The sequence below is a fragment of the Grampus griseus genome (assembly GCF_964374135.1).
Source record: "Grampus griseus genome assembly, chromosome: 9".
Taxonomy (NCBI): domain Eukaryota; kingdom Metazoa; phylum Chordata; class Mammalia; order Artiodactyla; family Delphinidae; genus Grampus; species Grampus griseus.
The window spans coordinates 102,503,718-102,520,826 of NC_139003.1; the positions used below are offsets into that span (position 1 = coordinate 102,503,718).

Sequence of the window (17,109 nt, forward strand, 5' to 3'; positions counted from 1 at the left end):
AGAAAATCTGAGTCTCAAAAATCTCAGGAAACTGAATGATAGTATAATTGGCAGAACAGAACAGACTTTGAGGCTGAGGGCAGGTGATGCGGGGCTGTCGCTGAATGCGATGAGTTTCCTGTCTGTATTTGTTTCCAATGTGGTGAACCAATGGCTCAGATGGAAGCTCACCCACAAGTTCATTGTGTGAAACGTGAGGGCAGGGTTGCCCACCCACTCATTTCTGCAAATGTGGACTCAAGGGCCCTCCGGGTACCAGGAGATGCTAGGAGCCAGGGACACGGCCACGGGTGCAGACGGGGAATAATCGCTGTCTTCATGGGCTCACATTTACATGATAACTGTAAAAGCACATATCAGATGCTTCCTTTGTGCCTAGAACTCTCTAAGCCTCTTTCATCTGTCCTAACCCTTTCAGTTCTCACGATTTCTTTGTGATGGAGGTGCTGTTATTGACCTCAATTTTACAGGAGATAAACTGAGGCAGAGAGAAGTTAAGAAACCTGTCCAAGGTCACACAGCTTATCAGCGGCAAAGCCGGGAATTGAGTCCAGGCAGTGTGTCCCCCTCATCTGTGGGCTGACCACTACACTGCACTGGCATCGGTGTGGACTACACCGGGCTGGGCCTCCAGTGCTGGGGAGGGATGGGGCAGGGCAGAGGGCACAGCAGGGCAAGGCGTGGGCTCCGTTTCAGTTTTAATTTGGAATTAGACGGCTATTCTCTAAATGCCCTTCCTGCAACTAACACTCATGTGACTCTATTAAGCAGGACCTAGGAGGAAAAACTGGAAAAATACCTATGTGCCTTTAGTCTGCTCCCTGGATATAGACCTTGCTCCTTGGGAACAATTAATTAGTGTGTTAGGCTGAATTTATTTTCAGTTGATTAGGGATCAGTCATGAAGTACTGCATTTGGTGGTCACGTCAAGTCTTCACAGCAGGCTGTTTATACTACCCGGCCACTTGTTTGAAACTTCTCAAAGTTAGAAGAAACCTAAGCCCCTCCCTGGCAGCGGGTGAAATACTTCTCGAAATGGCAAAGACGGGCTTCTTCTCCAGCAGAAATATACTTCTTGATCGGTTCCTTCCTCTTTTCGGCATCTAAGTGCTCACTCTGATGACAGGTTAAACATTTAAGGAGGTTAATTCACCACTGCAGGTGGGTTGAGAATCTTGCATGATTCTAGCTGGTAAGAATTCCTCTTAGAGGTTTAAAAAGTCTGCTGTTTCCTTCATGATTAGGAAAATAAACCTCACCCCAGGAAGTGTGTCCTGACATGGGGTCTGTGATCATTTTCCCAGGAGAGTGAAAATAAGAGTTTTGCTCCAGCCATTCAAGCTGCCCGTGGAAATGATGATGGGAGAAGTTCAGGTGGGTGGTGGGCGCTGGGCTTTGGTGTCTGAGCGTTCGTATGCCGAGAAGCATCTCAGAGTGATGAGGTTTTATGTTTGCCTCTTCCCCCGACAGGGCTGCTTGACGACCCCAAACTCCCCGTCCGTGAATCCCCGTTCCACCACACTGGGTCCATCGCTCTCCCTTGGCAGCATCTCAGGGGTGTCGGTCAAGTCAGACCTGAAGAAGCGCCGAGCGCCTCCCCCTCCGTCCCTGCCCCGCGCGGAACCACCCGTGCAAGACAAGACGTCGGAAAAGGTAGGGAGAGGGCGCCGCTCGGGACCAGGGCCCCTGCTAAACGAACCCAAGCTAAAGCTTGTGGCTTTAGCAACGAGATGGTTCAGGGTGAAAAGTTAAGCTTTATTCAGAAGTCGAGGTGAGATGCCGCATCGCTTCATTTAGGGAAGATCGGAAACTATTTTTGTGCCTTCAGCCCTTAAAGGCTTAGGCTTGTTGATTAACGTTTATTTTATCTTTAGCTTTGAAATGTGGGGCACCATTGCTTAATGAGGAAATTGCAGGCACTGTAAGAAGTCTGGAGTGTGCATAAGATGGGAATGACACGTAATACAATATAGGCGCCCCAATAAACCGCGTTCACAGGACAGCTGAGAAGGTGTTTGCAGGTGAAGTTGGTTTCTATGTGACATAACATCTATTTAGGGAGGCCTCGTATCTGGGGAGCCTTCAGAGCAGAGGAATGGCTTTGCACGTGACTGTCCCGCGGTGACCAGGCAGAGCCAGCATCCCTAGCGGCTGGCCCCTTACTCTGGGCTTCTTCCTTCCTCTGCCTGAGGACTGGCCTTGAAACACTATTTGACATGCCAGGCCCTCATTTTCCAGAGGCCAGGACACTCTTTGACAGTTTTTCTGGCTTAAAATGTGACACTGAAAAAAAGTATTTGGGTGGGATGTGACAGGGATGACACCCAAGGGTGGCCAGGACGGACGATGTGCTCTGGGTGCTTTTAGAAGCCAGACTCTCCTGGGCAGCAACAGGAGTGCTTCGCAGAGACCCTGAGATGCGGGTCAGCCTGCAGTGTAAGGAGAAGGACCCACTGTTCCTCACTGAGCTGAGATGGTTCCCGGCGACTTGCCTGGTAGCCTCCTGGGCAGATACCACCCCACAACTAGGAACATCTATGTGGAGCCCCTTTAAGCCCAGCTCTCCTCCGGTAGGAGCTGACTCTCCTGACACTTTTCTCCTGCTGTGGTGTTGCTTGGCTGGCCCGTGTCTGCTTCATGAGGCCCATAGCATCACACCCTGCTGGGCTTGAGGCCCGGCCCTTTTGCGCTTATTCATAAACTGACTTTCCTTAAGATAACTTAGAAACCACGTCTGTACCTTTCAGACGGGAGGCTTGGCCCCTGTATCGTGGTTAGCAGTCACGTTAGTGGCTCCGTGGCAGTGTCATGACACCTCACTTCCTTTCCTTTCCGGCCTGGTCATCTGTCTGGCCGTGTATCTGTCTGTTCATCGGTCACCTCTCTCAGTCCCTCCAGGGCTGTTCTTTATCCCGGGTCTTCCCATCTAACGGTCTCTCCATGCACAGTCCTCGCAGTCTGTCTGAAAAGCCTGTAATGCAACGCATTTTACAAGAAAACTTTTGATTTTTATGTTTCTTAAACAGTTTCTAATAGTACTAATTTATTTTGAGTTTTCCATCATATTTTCACTGTCTTTTGATAAAAGAAATGTAGGCACAAACCAAACTGGCATTGTTTTGCTGTACACATGCCCAACTACACAGCGCAGACTCATGAACACAGAGCTGCTTCCCGTGGGGGTCTGCAGTGCGTTTCACCCCTTATTTGGTGGGGAGTTAGATTTTGAGCTTTCTCATGACACAGGGCATCCTTACAGCATGTAGCAATTTTCAACCACCTACCTCTGGGGGCGTCTTGTTGCTTTTGATGGGGAGGGGTATTTCTTCAGTGGTGAAAAGTGTGAGTTCCAGTATCAGGATAATTTAAGCTTTATTTCAAAAGAATTGCATTTGCCTAATGTTATAAAATGTAGATGCTACACGGCATCGGTATTTTTAAAAATTTTATTGAAGTATAGTTGATTTACAGTGTGGTGTTTAATTTCTGCTGTATAGCAATGACTCAGTTATATATATATATATATATATATATATTCTTTTTCATATTCATTTCCATTACGGTTTATCACAGGATATTGGCTATAGTTCTCTGTGCTCTACAGTAGACCCTTGTCGTATATCCATTCTATGTATAATAGTTTGCGTCTGCTCATCCCAAACTCCCCATCCATCCCTTCCTGACCCCCCACCCCCTTGGCAACCACAAGTCTGTTCTCTATGTCTGTGAATCTGGTTTTATTTTGTAGATAAGTTCATTTGTGTCCTATTTTAGATTCCACATGTAAGTGATATCATATGGTATTTGTCTTTCTCTTTCTGACTTACTTTGCTTAATATGACCATCTCTAGGTCCATCCATGTTGCTGCAAATGGCATTATTTCATTCTTTTTTATAGCTGAGTAGTATTCCATTGTATATATATACCACATCCTTATGTGTTCCTCTGTCGATGGACATTTAGGTTGCTTCCATGTCTCGGCTATTCTAAACAGTGCTGCAGTGAACGTTGGGGTGCATGTATCCTTTCGAAGCTTGTTTTTCTCCGGACATATGTCCCAAAGTGGGATTGCTGGATCATATGGTAGCTGAACCAATTTACACTCCCACCAACAGTGCAGGAGAGTTCCCCCCTTTTCTCTACACCTTCTCCAGCATTTATTGTTTGTAGACTTTTTAATGATGGCCATTCTGACCAGTGTGAGGTGATAGCTCATTGTAGTTTTGATTTGCATTTCTCTGATAATTAGAGATACTGAGCATCTTTTCATGTGCCTATTGGCCATCTGTATGTCTTCTTTGGAGAAATGTCTATTTAGGTCTTCTGCCCATTTTTCGATTGGGTTGTTTGTTTTTTGGTATTGAATTGTAGGAGCTGTTTGTATATTTTAGAAATTAAGCCCTTGTCAGTTGCACCATTTGCAAATATTTTCTCCCAGTTCATAGGTTGTCTTCTCGTTTTGTTTATGGTGTCCTTTGCTGTGCTGCATCAGCACTTTAAAAATTCCTTCTATCCAGAGAAGTTACGTTTTTCAGATTTTTATGTGCTTTTCCAGAGTGGATAAAGTCGGCTTGAGTGGGAAAATGTATATTAAGTAGAGAATTGGGAATTCTGAATGAAAAATAAATAGTACTGTATACACTGCAGAATGAATAGAGCCCCCTCTGAGGCAATAAAAGCTTCTTTACTGAAATCCGTTTTATTTGGCACAGAATGAGTGGAGAAATTGACTCACAGCAACCATCTCCTTTCTTAAGAACATGAATGGCATATGGATTCGATTTAAGCATTTGCTATGACCGTGCTTTTTTTTTTTTTTCCTTTCTAAATGAAAGGTATTTTGTTATTTACTAATTTCTGGGAAAGGAACCCAAAAATGTATTGTCGTCGTTGGGGAAGAACGTCAATTCCTTCTTCCTGAATTTCCTCCCATATAAAGATAAGATGTTTGTTTGGAAAGCCTTATTTATAGGCAACTGTTACTAACACGAATATCCTGAATCAGGAGGAAAGGATTATTTTCAAGGCCGTGACTAGTTTATAGGAAAATGGGAATGCTTAGATTTTCTTCTTTTAAAAGGCTTTTTTCTTATCAACTGGTATTAAAAATTCAGTACAGTAGCCCCTTCCTATCTGTGGGTTTCCCCATCCTCGGATTCAACCAATCATGGATCAAAAAGAGTCAGAAAAAAATAATCCCAGAAAATTTCAGAAAGCAAAACTTGAGTTTGCTGGCAACTATCTACATAGCATTTACATTGTATTAAGTATTATGAGTCACCTAGAGATGATTTAAAGTACACAGGAGAACATGGGTCGATTATGTGCAAGTACTGCCCCATTTTACAGATGGGCCTCAGCGTCTGAGGATTTTGGTATCTGAGGGGGTCCTGGAAACATCTCCCACTGAGACTGAGGGGAGACTCTATGTACTTTTTCAGGTCTTAAAGGCAAAATAATTTCAGCCATCTTCCAGGTCATCTGAAACTTTTAAAAACTGTAACCTTTGTCTCAGAATTTGCAACCTGCTTCTATACTCATGATTTGAGTATTTGTTATTTCTAAAAGTGCTTTTCAAGAAGATTTTTCCAGAGGCGTTTGAGCCAGTGAGAGAAACGGGTGGCATCCTTGTACCAGCCCTTCGACAGAGGGGTCAGTGAGACAAGGGAAGCCACGTGCCATTTTCAGAAAAAGGTGGAACTGCTCTCTGCCTCAGACCTTCACCTCTCGTCCCAGTGCCTTGAATGAAGTTTTAATTACGTGGAACGTTCAGACAGGAATGATCTATACATTAGGGCACCATGTGCTAAGTCAGTATTTTTCAAGCTTCAGTGAGCGTCAGAATCCCCCTAAAGGGCTTGTGAAAACACACTTGCCTTGGTTCCACACTGAGGGTTTCTGATTCCGTAGGTCTGGGGCCAGGCCTGAGAACTCGGGCTTTGGCAAGTTCCCAGACAAACCCCACTTTGAGAACCACCACCCCACAGACCTCTACCTGCCCCATCTGCCCGCCCAGAATTTGGACTAATCAGATGTGAGAGCAGCAGGTCTACTTCGTATAAATATTTTTAACAGATCTGGAGAGATTCTTTGTCAGAAACGTTACCACCATCATGCACCGTTAGCTGAGGCCTAAAGCTATCTATTAAGATAAATGAGTAGGTCCCACTTCTTCTCACTGGGACCTGGGAAAAAGGACAGAGGAATTGCCTGTTCCAGACGGGATCTTTCTCCCTCTTTCATCTTGGAGGGGCCCCACTGTCCTCTCTCCACCTTGCTCCATGCTGAGATGACCCCTTGCCTTGTCCTTAGCCCTGCCCAAGGGCTTGCCGCATCTGTGTTTGTGTCAGAGCCCCCTTTATACAACAGGTCTTAGCCACGGACCCCAAGGAGACTTGCCTTCCTGTCATGTGCACACATCTCTCCCCCGGGGCTGCTCTTGGGTCAGCATTCAGATCATGAATAGGGGCCGAGGACACAGGTGCCCGGGTGGACAGCCCTCCACTCGCTTGCTGGTCCTCAGTTTCCTCCTCTACAAAATGGGAACGATCAAAGCAGCCTCCCCAGGTCCACGGGGTAGAGGTCAGAGCAAGGCCCCTGGAGCCGCTTCCTGGATTCAGATGCCAACAGCTCTATCATTCCTGGGAACACGATCTTGGCAAGTTGCTCCACTTCTGAGACTTGTTTTCTTAGGTGTGCAGACTGTACTGTGGAGTGGCGGTGAGAGCTGGCCCCAGGGCCCTTGGGGAGTGGAGGGGCCAGGGTGCAGGGGGTCCAGCCAGGGTCCTGCATTAACTAAGTGGAAGATTGTATTTAAAGATCAAACTCTTTATTGCTAGAAACACCAAATGTATAAAGAGAAGTTGCCCAGCCCCTGGAGCAGGCTTATTCTGTTCAAGGATGCCTGCTTATCTCGGTGGCATTTTCCCCTCTGGGCACAAAGCTCAAAGAGGCTACTCACTAGTCCACACCTTCGGAGGAGTGTGGAGGAGAACGCAGTGGGTCATCCCTTTGGAGCCCCTGTTTGAGACCAAGAGACTAGAATACCATCAAGTCATCCTTCCTCAGGGGACTCAATTCACCCATTAAAGAGGGACAATCCCGTGAACCGCATCGGCCGACATCGCATTTGTACGACCCCTGTCAGGTTAACGAGCAGCGTACTTCACTCTTCATCTCTGTCCATTGATTAAAAGTAACTTGTGGAAGTCTGCTAGACAATGCTGTGTCTAACTTTAGCCGTCATCATCCACAGATACGGAATAAACAGCTAGCCGTTCATCTATTCAGTCCATATCCAGTTGTTATACACCTGCTTTAGTGGCAGTTACAGCTGTGCATCGTTTTTTTATTCTAAGTAGAAGTAATTCAAAAAATATATTAGTTATTGAGGCGTTCTTTTGTCCTATTTTATTTGAATTTTTGTGTTCGTTACGTTCAGCTCCAGATAATTCCAACATGACAGTGCATTTGTACATTATCTCCAGTTTATTGCATTGAGACGAAAATAGCTCGTGATGTCGGCTATTATAATGAGAGATGACGGAGGCGTGTTATGATCAGTTATTAGTATAAGCCAAAATGGAACTTTCTATGAAATATATGCTTGTGTAGTCAGATAGTTTGAAGAGCTGCTATATGCAAGGCCCTGCACTTGAAAACACCAATTGATATTCATTACTGTAATATCTCAGTACAATGTACACATAAGAACACAGTATCTCCTGCTGTGTAAATAAGTAGGATAATTGGGGAATGTTGGGAATTTAGCGGAAAGCACTACTACTTGCAAGTTCCATTTTCTGGATCATCACGAGAGTTAGGTAATTAGAATATTACAGGAAATCATAAAACTCTGCTGTCCGGACTCCCAAAGACACGTTTCATCAAGAACGGGGGTGGGGCTTCCCTGGTGGCGCAGTGGTTGAGAGTCCACCTGCCGATGCAGGGGACGTGGGTTCGTGCCCCGGTCCGGGAGGATCCCACATGCCGCGGAGCGGCTGGACCCGTGAGCCATGGCCGCTTCCAGAGCCTGTTGCTCCGCAACGGTGAGAGGCCCGCGTACCGCAAAAAAAAAAAAAAAAAAAGAACGGGTGTGTGCATGTGGCCCTGGTCAAGGTGGACTTCTGTGGCTGTGTTTCTGGGCCTGCTGGTCTGTTCCTGATGCGCTCTGCTTCCCGGGCCAGAGCAGAAGGAAGCCCTGGTGGCCCTGGTTCCAGGGAATCTGCAGGGAGCAGGACCGTGAACCGGGGGCGATCAGGCCACGCGGCCAGCGGGACCAGATCCTGTCTCCTCTCCCGTTAGGACTGACATTTTTTGCTTATTGGAACGAACGTCCAGAAGATGCTGGGGTCGAAGTGATTCTGACTTTGTAGTCATTGCTTGTCACCCCTGGGCCTCCTGGGGTGAGGTCCACTCCATTTCCTATCACACACCTCTTGGTTGTTCTTTTGTTTCTGGAAAGGTGTTGATGCTTGGAGACGTTTTAGAATTTATTTTTCATAATAATGAAAGACTTTTGGCTACGGCTGGCATGTCGGCTTCCTGCAGTGCCGGGCTGAGCAGGGGGGAGCTGGGCTGGACGGGGCTCGGCAGAGAGGAGTGGTCCTGCAATTCGCCTTGTGCATCAGACGAGGCCCCCCCGGACCCCGCCCCATGTGAGGGATGAAGGGGACACGGTCTCGGATGCACAGGGCGCTCTCTCTCTCTCACGTTACATCCCACCTGTCAGGGAATCTCGATCCGAATCCAGGTCCTCCCACTGTGCCCTACCGCCCCCCACCCCAGGGCCCTGGTGCAGTCCCAGGACATAACTCCTCACTGGTCCCTGCATCTGCTCCTCTCCCTCCCCCTCGGCCTCCTCTTTATTCCATACTCGACACAACAGAAGGAGGATCCTGTCTTTTCTTGAAGCCTTGGGGGCTTCACCTCCCCCTGGGCCCCCGTGCTCTGGGTCAGCCGCTGCCTGTGCTCTCAGCCCTCTCCACAGGCTCCCTGCCCCGACCCTGCTCCGTGTCCCTTCCGAGACCCTCTGCCCTCTGTCAGTCTCTGCGTCCTTGCCCTGTTCGTTTTTCTTGTAGCTGCTAACCCGTCCGCCCGGGGAAGGAGGTTTTTGCTTCTTTATTCACTAACCTCTCCCCAGTGTCTCTCACCGAGCCGTTCCGTCAGTAAACGTTTATATTAAATTCGCTCATATGTGCATCATTCCTGTGTCAAGCACCTATTGATGGCTCCTGTCGAAGTGAAAGCACCGGTTTCAGAATTTATGTGGAAATAGCTAAAGAATTGCTTTGCTCCAGAGCCAATGTAGAGAGGGCAGCTCCTCTGGACCATGCCTGCAGGATTCGCTCATCCCTGAGGGACAGGAGCTAAGAGTAGTTGCAGAGCTGGAAATGACCTCGTGCTGTGGGCGGAAGCAGGTGCAGGGACCGTGGGGGGCGGGCGGCAGGTGGGCGGTGTGAGACCAGAGCAGCTGCTGCGAGGGGTCCTTGAGGAATGGGCGGCCCTCTGAGATGAGAAGGGCCCGTCGCTGCTTCCGTGTCCATTGGAGGAAGAGCAGAACGCGGCACATGGCACGGACATCACTGCCCAAAGGAGCCTCGAGAGCAGCGGGCTGACGGGCAGGGGCTGGGCGGGGCCGGCAGGGGTGTGGCCGACGCTGGGCCCGCCCTCCGGTGCACCCCCTGCTCATCTGTTCTGTGGGTGCAGACACACCGCGAGGGTGTGGATGGATCGCCAGCACAGCAAAACTCTCGGTTTCTTCTCTCCCTTCCCCCCACCCTCCATCTCTTCCCCCTTCTCTCTCGTCTTCTTGTTCAGTCTTTTTCTGCAACCCAGGTTTTTCTCTGTTTTGATCCGTATATCCTGTGAAATTCCCTTCAGTCCGTTTGGTCTTCCAAAGCCTGTCAACCATGTTTCTTCAGAATGATAACGTATACGTGTGTGTGCCACTGTTTTCAATATTTGGAAAGTACAGTTCCCCATAAATGGTCGGATTTCACCCTCACAGCGGTCCTGGCAGGTTTGCTGACTACGAAGGCCCTTCTTCTGGTGAATGGAGGAAACTTGGCGGCCACGCAGCCCAGAATGGTGGAGCTGACTCAGCCCCGCTCCTCCTCCTGTGGCACCGCTGGGCGTCCCCCCTGCGGGTTGCCCCCATAACCAGAGGAGGACCTGGCCCTCCTTCACCTGCAGACGCTTTCCCTCTGCCGCTGAGTTTGTAAGAGATGAACCAGAGCTGGGAGAGGAAGAGGGTGTCCGCGTGAAGGAGGGGTCCTCTGTCTCCAGGGGCTGGTCCTGGAACTGGAATAGACCCCCCACCGCACACCGGGGCCAGCGGTGGGGACTTCCTCTGAGATGTGGCAGAAGTCCCCCCATCCCCCAGCGAACTTGACCGCACCCTTAAGCGGCCGTCCGCAGATCCCCGGGAGGGCTGTTTCCTTTCCGTTTTGCAGTGCCCATCCCTCTGGTGAAGGTCAAGGGCAGGGCAGGTACTACGTTTTGTGTCCAGCTGGAGGTCAGCACCTAACAACTCGGCTTCCGCAGAGGAGCTGAGCGGACCCGGGTCCCTCCCCTGGCCCCCCAGGGCCCATCCCGTAAGTCCCCTTGCTCTGCGTGCTCCAGCCCCTGCCCACCCTTGCTCCCTGCGTGGATGGGCAGGAAGGGAGGCCTCCATCCCAGCATCTCACGCCGGCAGACCTTTTGGCTTTTTCTGTGTGTTGTCTCTGGGCCTTTGGGGGACGTTTCTTGCTTTTGAAGAGCCTTACCCCAGCCAAGATGTGCCTGGCACTCTCTTCCCACCGCAGGGCCTCGCTCTGGATTTTTGGTCCCAGGCAGGATGCAACAAGTGACTTCCCGCCAGAAGTAATCGCGCTTTTCCCCACTGCATCCACCCCATTAGCAGAGTGCAAAATCTCCCTGATTTGCTGGGTGCAGTGCATTGCGCTCTGTGTGGCTCTGTCCCTGTCCGTTGGAGGAGGAGCTGGTCCAAGACACTGTGACATGGAATGCGTTTTGCAGCGTGCGTGATTTTCCAGTTCAGTGTCCTTGTAGGACAACCCTTGCTCTCAGCTGTTCTCCGAGAAATCCTCAGCAGAGGTCGGTTATGTGCCACTAGGTAGAGGAAGCACTGGTGACAGAGTCCAGACAGGCCTATAGCACCGTCTCAATGCCACAGTCTCAGCATACAGCTTGGAATTGCTGTGCACTGGACCGCTCCCCGGCCTGGGACAGTGCCGTGTTCCTCGTTAGGCCCCAGGCTCCACGCACAGTACCTGGCAGGCAGCAGATGCCCTGCGAGCACTATCAGGAGACTCGGGTGAGACTACATAACCTTGTCTCCCATCGGGGTGGATGAGCCATCTGTCTGGGCGGAGCTCTCTGGCCACAAGTCCAGGGAGGGTGGGCCTTGTTTTAATCATTGACTCAAATGAGTGATTCGGCTGGAGGTTCAGGTAGATGAAAGCAGGTGGACAGGAGGGTCTGTCAGGGCCCCGAGTGACCAGTAGGCTGAGCAGGTCTTCAGTGGGGGGGCATTCGGGCTGAGTTGGGGCTCTAGTGGCCCCAAGATGAGTCACTCCTGTGATCCCTGCGCTGTCGGTCCTGGACAAGAGGGTCCCCAGGTCCCATTCTGCCCCTCCTTTTTCTGCAATCCAAGGCTGACCCGGGGCCCCTAGGTTTCCAGGGCCAGAACGCCCGAGGGAAGGGTGCTGGTGTTTGGGTGGCATGGGCACCCAGGTGAGGCTGTGCAGAGTTTCCAGCACCCTGAGCTCCACCAGCCCCAGTGTGATAGAGGGAGGGGCTGCAGCCGATTAGGCCTGCGCCTGGGTGGCCGTGTGTCCAGGCCACATCGTAAGAGACGAAAACTAAAGGTGCTCAGAGGAGAACATTATGGGAATTGATGAGTCTGGAAATTGCCACCCCTTATTTTTAAAATAGCAGAAGTTAGAATATTTTAAAATATTAGAATATTGAGAGAAGGAAAGGCTGACTGGGACATGACAGCCCCATTCAGATATTTGAGTCCCTATCCTGAGGCCCCAGAGGACAGGATGGGAAACAGCACGTGGACACTCTAGAAATGTTTCGTGTAGTGGAACAGAGGAAAGAATTTTTCTGTGGGGCAGAGTCAGGGGAGGGAGCAGTGAGTATGTGGGCAAAACACCTCGTGGCAGTTAGATTTAGTGTTTGCTGATGTTATCTTGTAACACGATGCTGCTGCATGGTCTTCCATTGTCTCACCCGCTCTTGTGGGGACAGGGTCTCCTCTTACGGCTCCCGGGGCCCATGAAGCGTAAGTGACTTGCTCAAGGTCACGGCAGTGAGAACAGTTAAAGAGTAAAGGCTGAAGCGCTGTCTGAGCACAGCCTCGTGGCCTCCAAAGTCTGAATTTTTACCTCAAATAGTGCCTGCCGACCAGCAAAGTTAAAAGGCGACCAGTCTGCTCAGGCTGCCCTGACAAAACGCCACCATGGGGCTTAAACACAGACATCGGTTTCTCACAGTCCCAGAGGCTCAAGTCTGAGATCAAGGTGTCTGCAGGGTCGGTTCTCCTGAGGCCTCTCTCGTGGCCTGTAGATGGCCATCTTCCTGCTGTGTCCTCACGCGGCCTTCCCTCCGTGTGTGTGTGTGTGTGTGTGTGTGTGTGTGTGTGTGTGTGTTCTCACTGTCTCTTCCTCTTCTATAAGGACACCAGTCATATTGGGTTAGGGGCCACCCCAATGGCCTCATTTTAGCTTGATCTCCTCTTTAAAGTTTCCATCTCCAAATACAGTCACATTCCGAGGCCCTAAGGGTTAGGACTTCAACACACGGATTTTGTGGAGACAGAATTCAGTCCATAACAAAGGGATACTGAGTTTCTGTTTCTGTACAAAGCAGTTTTCTTGGCCATAAGGAGTTCAAGGACAAATAACACACAGTCTTTTCAAAGCTCTTAATATTTAATTGGTGCAGAAATTCTGTGCCTCCGAAATACCAGAGAATGGCCCTTGTCTGCGGAGATTGTGGCATGGGGTCCAACACAGCGACAGCAGCCGACCGCACGGGAAGCTCCCACGTGCACTGTTGCTTTTCACAATTCCACCTGATCCCCTTCCCCGGAATCCGATCGGGGGCCAGTGGCTAGACTGGGTGAAGGCGTCACTTCTGACTTCCTTCCTGGTGCATGGTATGTTGGATCACGGGTCGAGTCCTAGTGGAGAAACATTGTCCAGCCCAGCTAGGAGCGTTGAATGTTAAACCAACCGAGGGCGAGAGGCCGTGGCGCCATACCGACCACAGGCAGCGGTCCGCTCACCAGCACAAAGCCTTTCTGTGGCTCCTGGGCAAAGGTCCCGTCCTCAGCCAGCTGGTCCCAAGGCCACGTGAAACAATTATAAAGACCAACACCGGTTCAGTGCTCGCTGTGTTTCAGCTGCAATGCTCACACCTTACGTAATCATCTCGTTTAACTTCATCTTTACAACGTCTCATGAAGTCGGCGCTGTTCTCATCTTCGTTGGACAAGTGAGGACACCAAGGTTCACCGAGGGGAGGTGGGGTCAGAGTGTATCCCAGGGCCCTCGGGCATCTCTCCTGCAGGGAGCTCTCCCGCATGGGCGCCGAGTGGGGTCAGAGGGAACCGTGCGGCCGTCAGGGGGCACTGCGCTGGAGTGGAATGTGCAGACTGGAATCCCACTCTGCAGGCTCTGCAGTACGGAGTAGCGGGGGCGGGGGGGACAGCAGGTGCTGAGGTATCTTCCTCCTGTGCTACGTGGTCACCTCTGATGCAGAGATTCTCAAATGGATGGAGCATTTGAAACGCAAGAGCTCACTTATTTACTCATCATTGGCAGGGAAGTCATGTGTTTGCTGTTGGAGAACCAAACCTCAACGATGAAAACCATTCTAAAGATCTTCTTGAAGGGAGCACGTATCATGCTCCATTGCGTACTGCACTTTCCTAGTGCTCGGAGCTCCCGGGACCCTTTCTCAGCGGCCCGCTCTGCTTGTCATGGAAGTGATGCTACAGTTGAAATATCTGGCGGAATCAGGATAGAATCAGTTCACCTCCATACGTGCCCTTTGGCAAGGAAATTAAGCCAAACTGGCAAGTGACTGATGGGAAAGGCTGGGCTCCTGTCCTTGTGTAATCCTGCTCTCTGGGTAGAAACTGCTGGATAAACGGGGTTAATTTCACCTGACCCACCAGGGCCAGAAGTATATAAACCTGACCCATATATAAGTCTGAAACCCATATTAAACTCATAGTAAAAGGAATGATGTGTGAAGCCTTTACTGAAGCCATGGCCAAACCCTGAAAATAGATCAACCAATACTGCTCAAAGGTGGATATCTGCTGATTTTTTGAGATGCCTCCTCTATTTGCTGGTTCCCCGCAATTAACAAAAGTCTGTTTATCTGCTCATACAATATGGTATGGGACTTCAAAGGTCTTGACAGGAATGAAGAATAAACGAATGGGGCTGTGTAAAGTTCTTTTGGACCTAGCCAAACTGCCTTTGAGTTTATATTTTAAAAAATAATGTTCGCTTAGCCTTCAAATGTTCCGAACGTAAAGTATATCTGCCTGTTTAGTGCATGAACAGACTACGGCAAAACTAAATAATGGATTGACACTAATTGTTTTTGTAATAAACAGCCAGTATAGGTTTCGTTTATATCCTAAAATATGGGAAAGCAAACCCAAAACGTATTATGGTACAGAACGATCTTTTTTAAAATGTTGGGGGTAATATTCCATGATGTATGGGGACAGAGTTTCAGTTTAGGAAAGTGAAAAATTCAGGAGAGGGATGAGGGTGAGAGTTGCACAACAGTGTGAATGTACTTAGTGCCACTGAACTGTACAGTTAAATAGGGTTAAAATAGTATGTTTTATATTCTGTGACTTTTACCACAGTAAAAAAGGTTGGGGGAAGTGGAAAGGCTGAGGATGTCCCCTCTTGTGTCGGGATGTTTCCTTTTCCCCTGGAAGCAGCAAAGAAGATGAGGGATGCAGTGTGTTTAGAAGACGTCCAGCTCCTTCGCCAAAACAAACATCCCTGTGAGACTGTGGGGTTCATCACAGAGGCTGTGAAAACAGTCGTGCGGCCAAGGAACTTCCTTGGGTGGAGATGGCAGGTCCTCCATGACGAGAGTTTGCAGAGAAAGGAACCAGGAGCTATTTTTGCTGTTTCGTGCCTACCTTTTGTTCTGGATCGTTTCCTCCCTGACACTTCCAGCTAAAGAAGCCAGTGTTTGTTGGAAGAAGATTCGATTCTTGCGTATTTTTAGCTGTCGTTCGAGTCTGACGTTTTAGGGAGGCGTCTTTGATAAAAATCAAAATGAAAAGCGAGCTGGCTATTCTACACGTTGACATTTGAGTGACACAGGAAATTAAAAGCTGGGCTTTGTGTTACAGAGTCACACGGTTTAAATATCCCCTGTTTAAATATGCCGTTCTTACCTAATTCTTTGTCCTTTCGTCACTTTGTTTTTGCCTATCAATCATGTCAACAGTTCATATGTTTCTCATTATAAAGGGAATTTGCTAAAATTGTGACTTCATTATTTTTCCTACCTTTACATTTTGCTTCTTCCTATCCAAGCATTTTCATGATTCTTTCCAATCACTTTGGTAATCAACAATCAGAAAAGTGGGTTTTAGAATAGAAATCAATATTTCAAATTTAAAATGGAAAAGACCCTAATTCCTTTCGTTGAGGCATCATTCAGCCTTCAGAACCCTGGACCAGTTTCGACCTTCTACCCAAGCCCCATCTTGTCTTGAACCTCCATCCCCACCTCAGCCTCACCTGATCTGGGTTCACTGTGGTTAATTGACCTTCAAGTTTAGAAACATTTGATTTACTGCCCAGCCAAGTTCACAGTTTCAGTCTCCGTGAAGCTTTTGCTTCTGTGCCTCAAAAGACACAACCAACGGAGTCAAAGACAACATATAAAACGGGAGAAAATACTTGCAAATCATATATCTGATAAAGGGTTCATATCCGGTATATATAAAGAACTCCTATAACTCAACAGCAAAAAATAAACAACCTGATTAAAAAAGGGCAAAGGACTTGAATAGTGATTTCTCTAAAGAAAACACACAAAGAGCCAGTTAGCCCATGAAAAGATGTTCAACATCACTTAACATGAGGGAAATGCAAGTCAAAACCAAAATGAGACACCACCTCACACCCGTTAGGGTGAGTCCTTCTCAAAAGGACAACAACAATAACAACAAAACCCAGAAAATAACAAACGTGGTCAAGGATGTGAGAAATTGGAACTTCTGTGCACTGTTGGTGGGAATGTAAAATGGTGCAGCCACCATGGAGAACAGTATGGCAGTTCTTCAAAAAGTTAAAAGTAGAGTTACCGCATGATCCAGCAATTCCACTTCTGGGTGTATAACCAACAGAACTGACAGCGGAGTCTCAAGATATTTGCATATCCATGTTAGTGGCAGTATTATTTACAAAGGCTGAAGCAGACCAAGTGTCTGTCAGGGGATAAATGGACAACAAAATGTGGTCTGTACATACCCTGGAATATTAACAGCCTTAAAAAGGAAGGAAATTCTGACACATGCTATAACATGGATGAACCTTATGCTTGTAAGGGAAGGACATTATGCCCGTAACGAAAAGACAAACACTGTCTGATTCCACCTCTGTGAGTACATTGGGTAGTCAGATTCACAGAGACAGAGAGCAGAATGGTGGTTGCAGAAGCCCTGTAGGTAACTTCGCCACAAACATCTTTGTACCAAGCAGTTTCGCTTGCACGATAAATCGACCATAAGGCAGTTTTGCCATAAAAATTTAAACGCCTGTAATTCACAACAGTCTTCAAGAGCGTTCATGATTGATCGATCCTCTGGCTAATTTAGGCACGACATCTTGTTCCCTCTTGCCACCTTTATCGGATTTATCACGCAGTATTAGAAGTTGGAGGCAAAAGAAGAATCAAGCTCGTCCTGTGCACCCAAAAAGACATGGTTACGTGATTCCTGATGAGTATAAGTTTCTTGAAAATGGTGAACATTTTTTGCTATTTGTTAGTGGAGAACATGATGCAGACAGAATTTTGGTATTTGGCACAGAATCTGGCTTAGATT

At 48.5% G+C, this 17,109-nt stretch overlaps 1 protein-coding gene across 11 annotated transcripts in view; it reads left to right on the forward strand.

Moving 5' to 3' along the window:
* Positions 1-17,109, forward strand: part of COBL (cordon-bleu WH2 repeat protein) — a 260,373-nt gene that overhangs the window by 148,449 nt on the left and 94,815 nt on the right. For 8 of the 11 annotated variants that reach the window (XM_082661385.1, XM_082661388.1, XM_082661394.1 and 5 more), the window contains one exon: positions 1,472-1,654. In XM_082661385.1, coding sequence (XP_082517511.1) covers positions 1,472-1,654 — 183 coding nt within the window. Of the gene's footprint in view, positions 1-1,305; positions 1,376-1,471; positions 1,655-17,109 lie in introns of all 11 variants that reach the window. The other 3 variants (XR_014297158.1, XM_082661393.1, XM_082661389.1) reach the window with 1 other exon arrangement.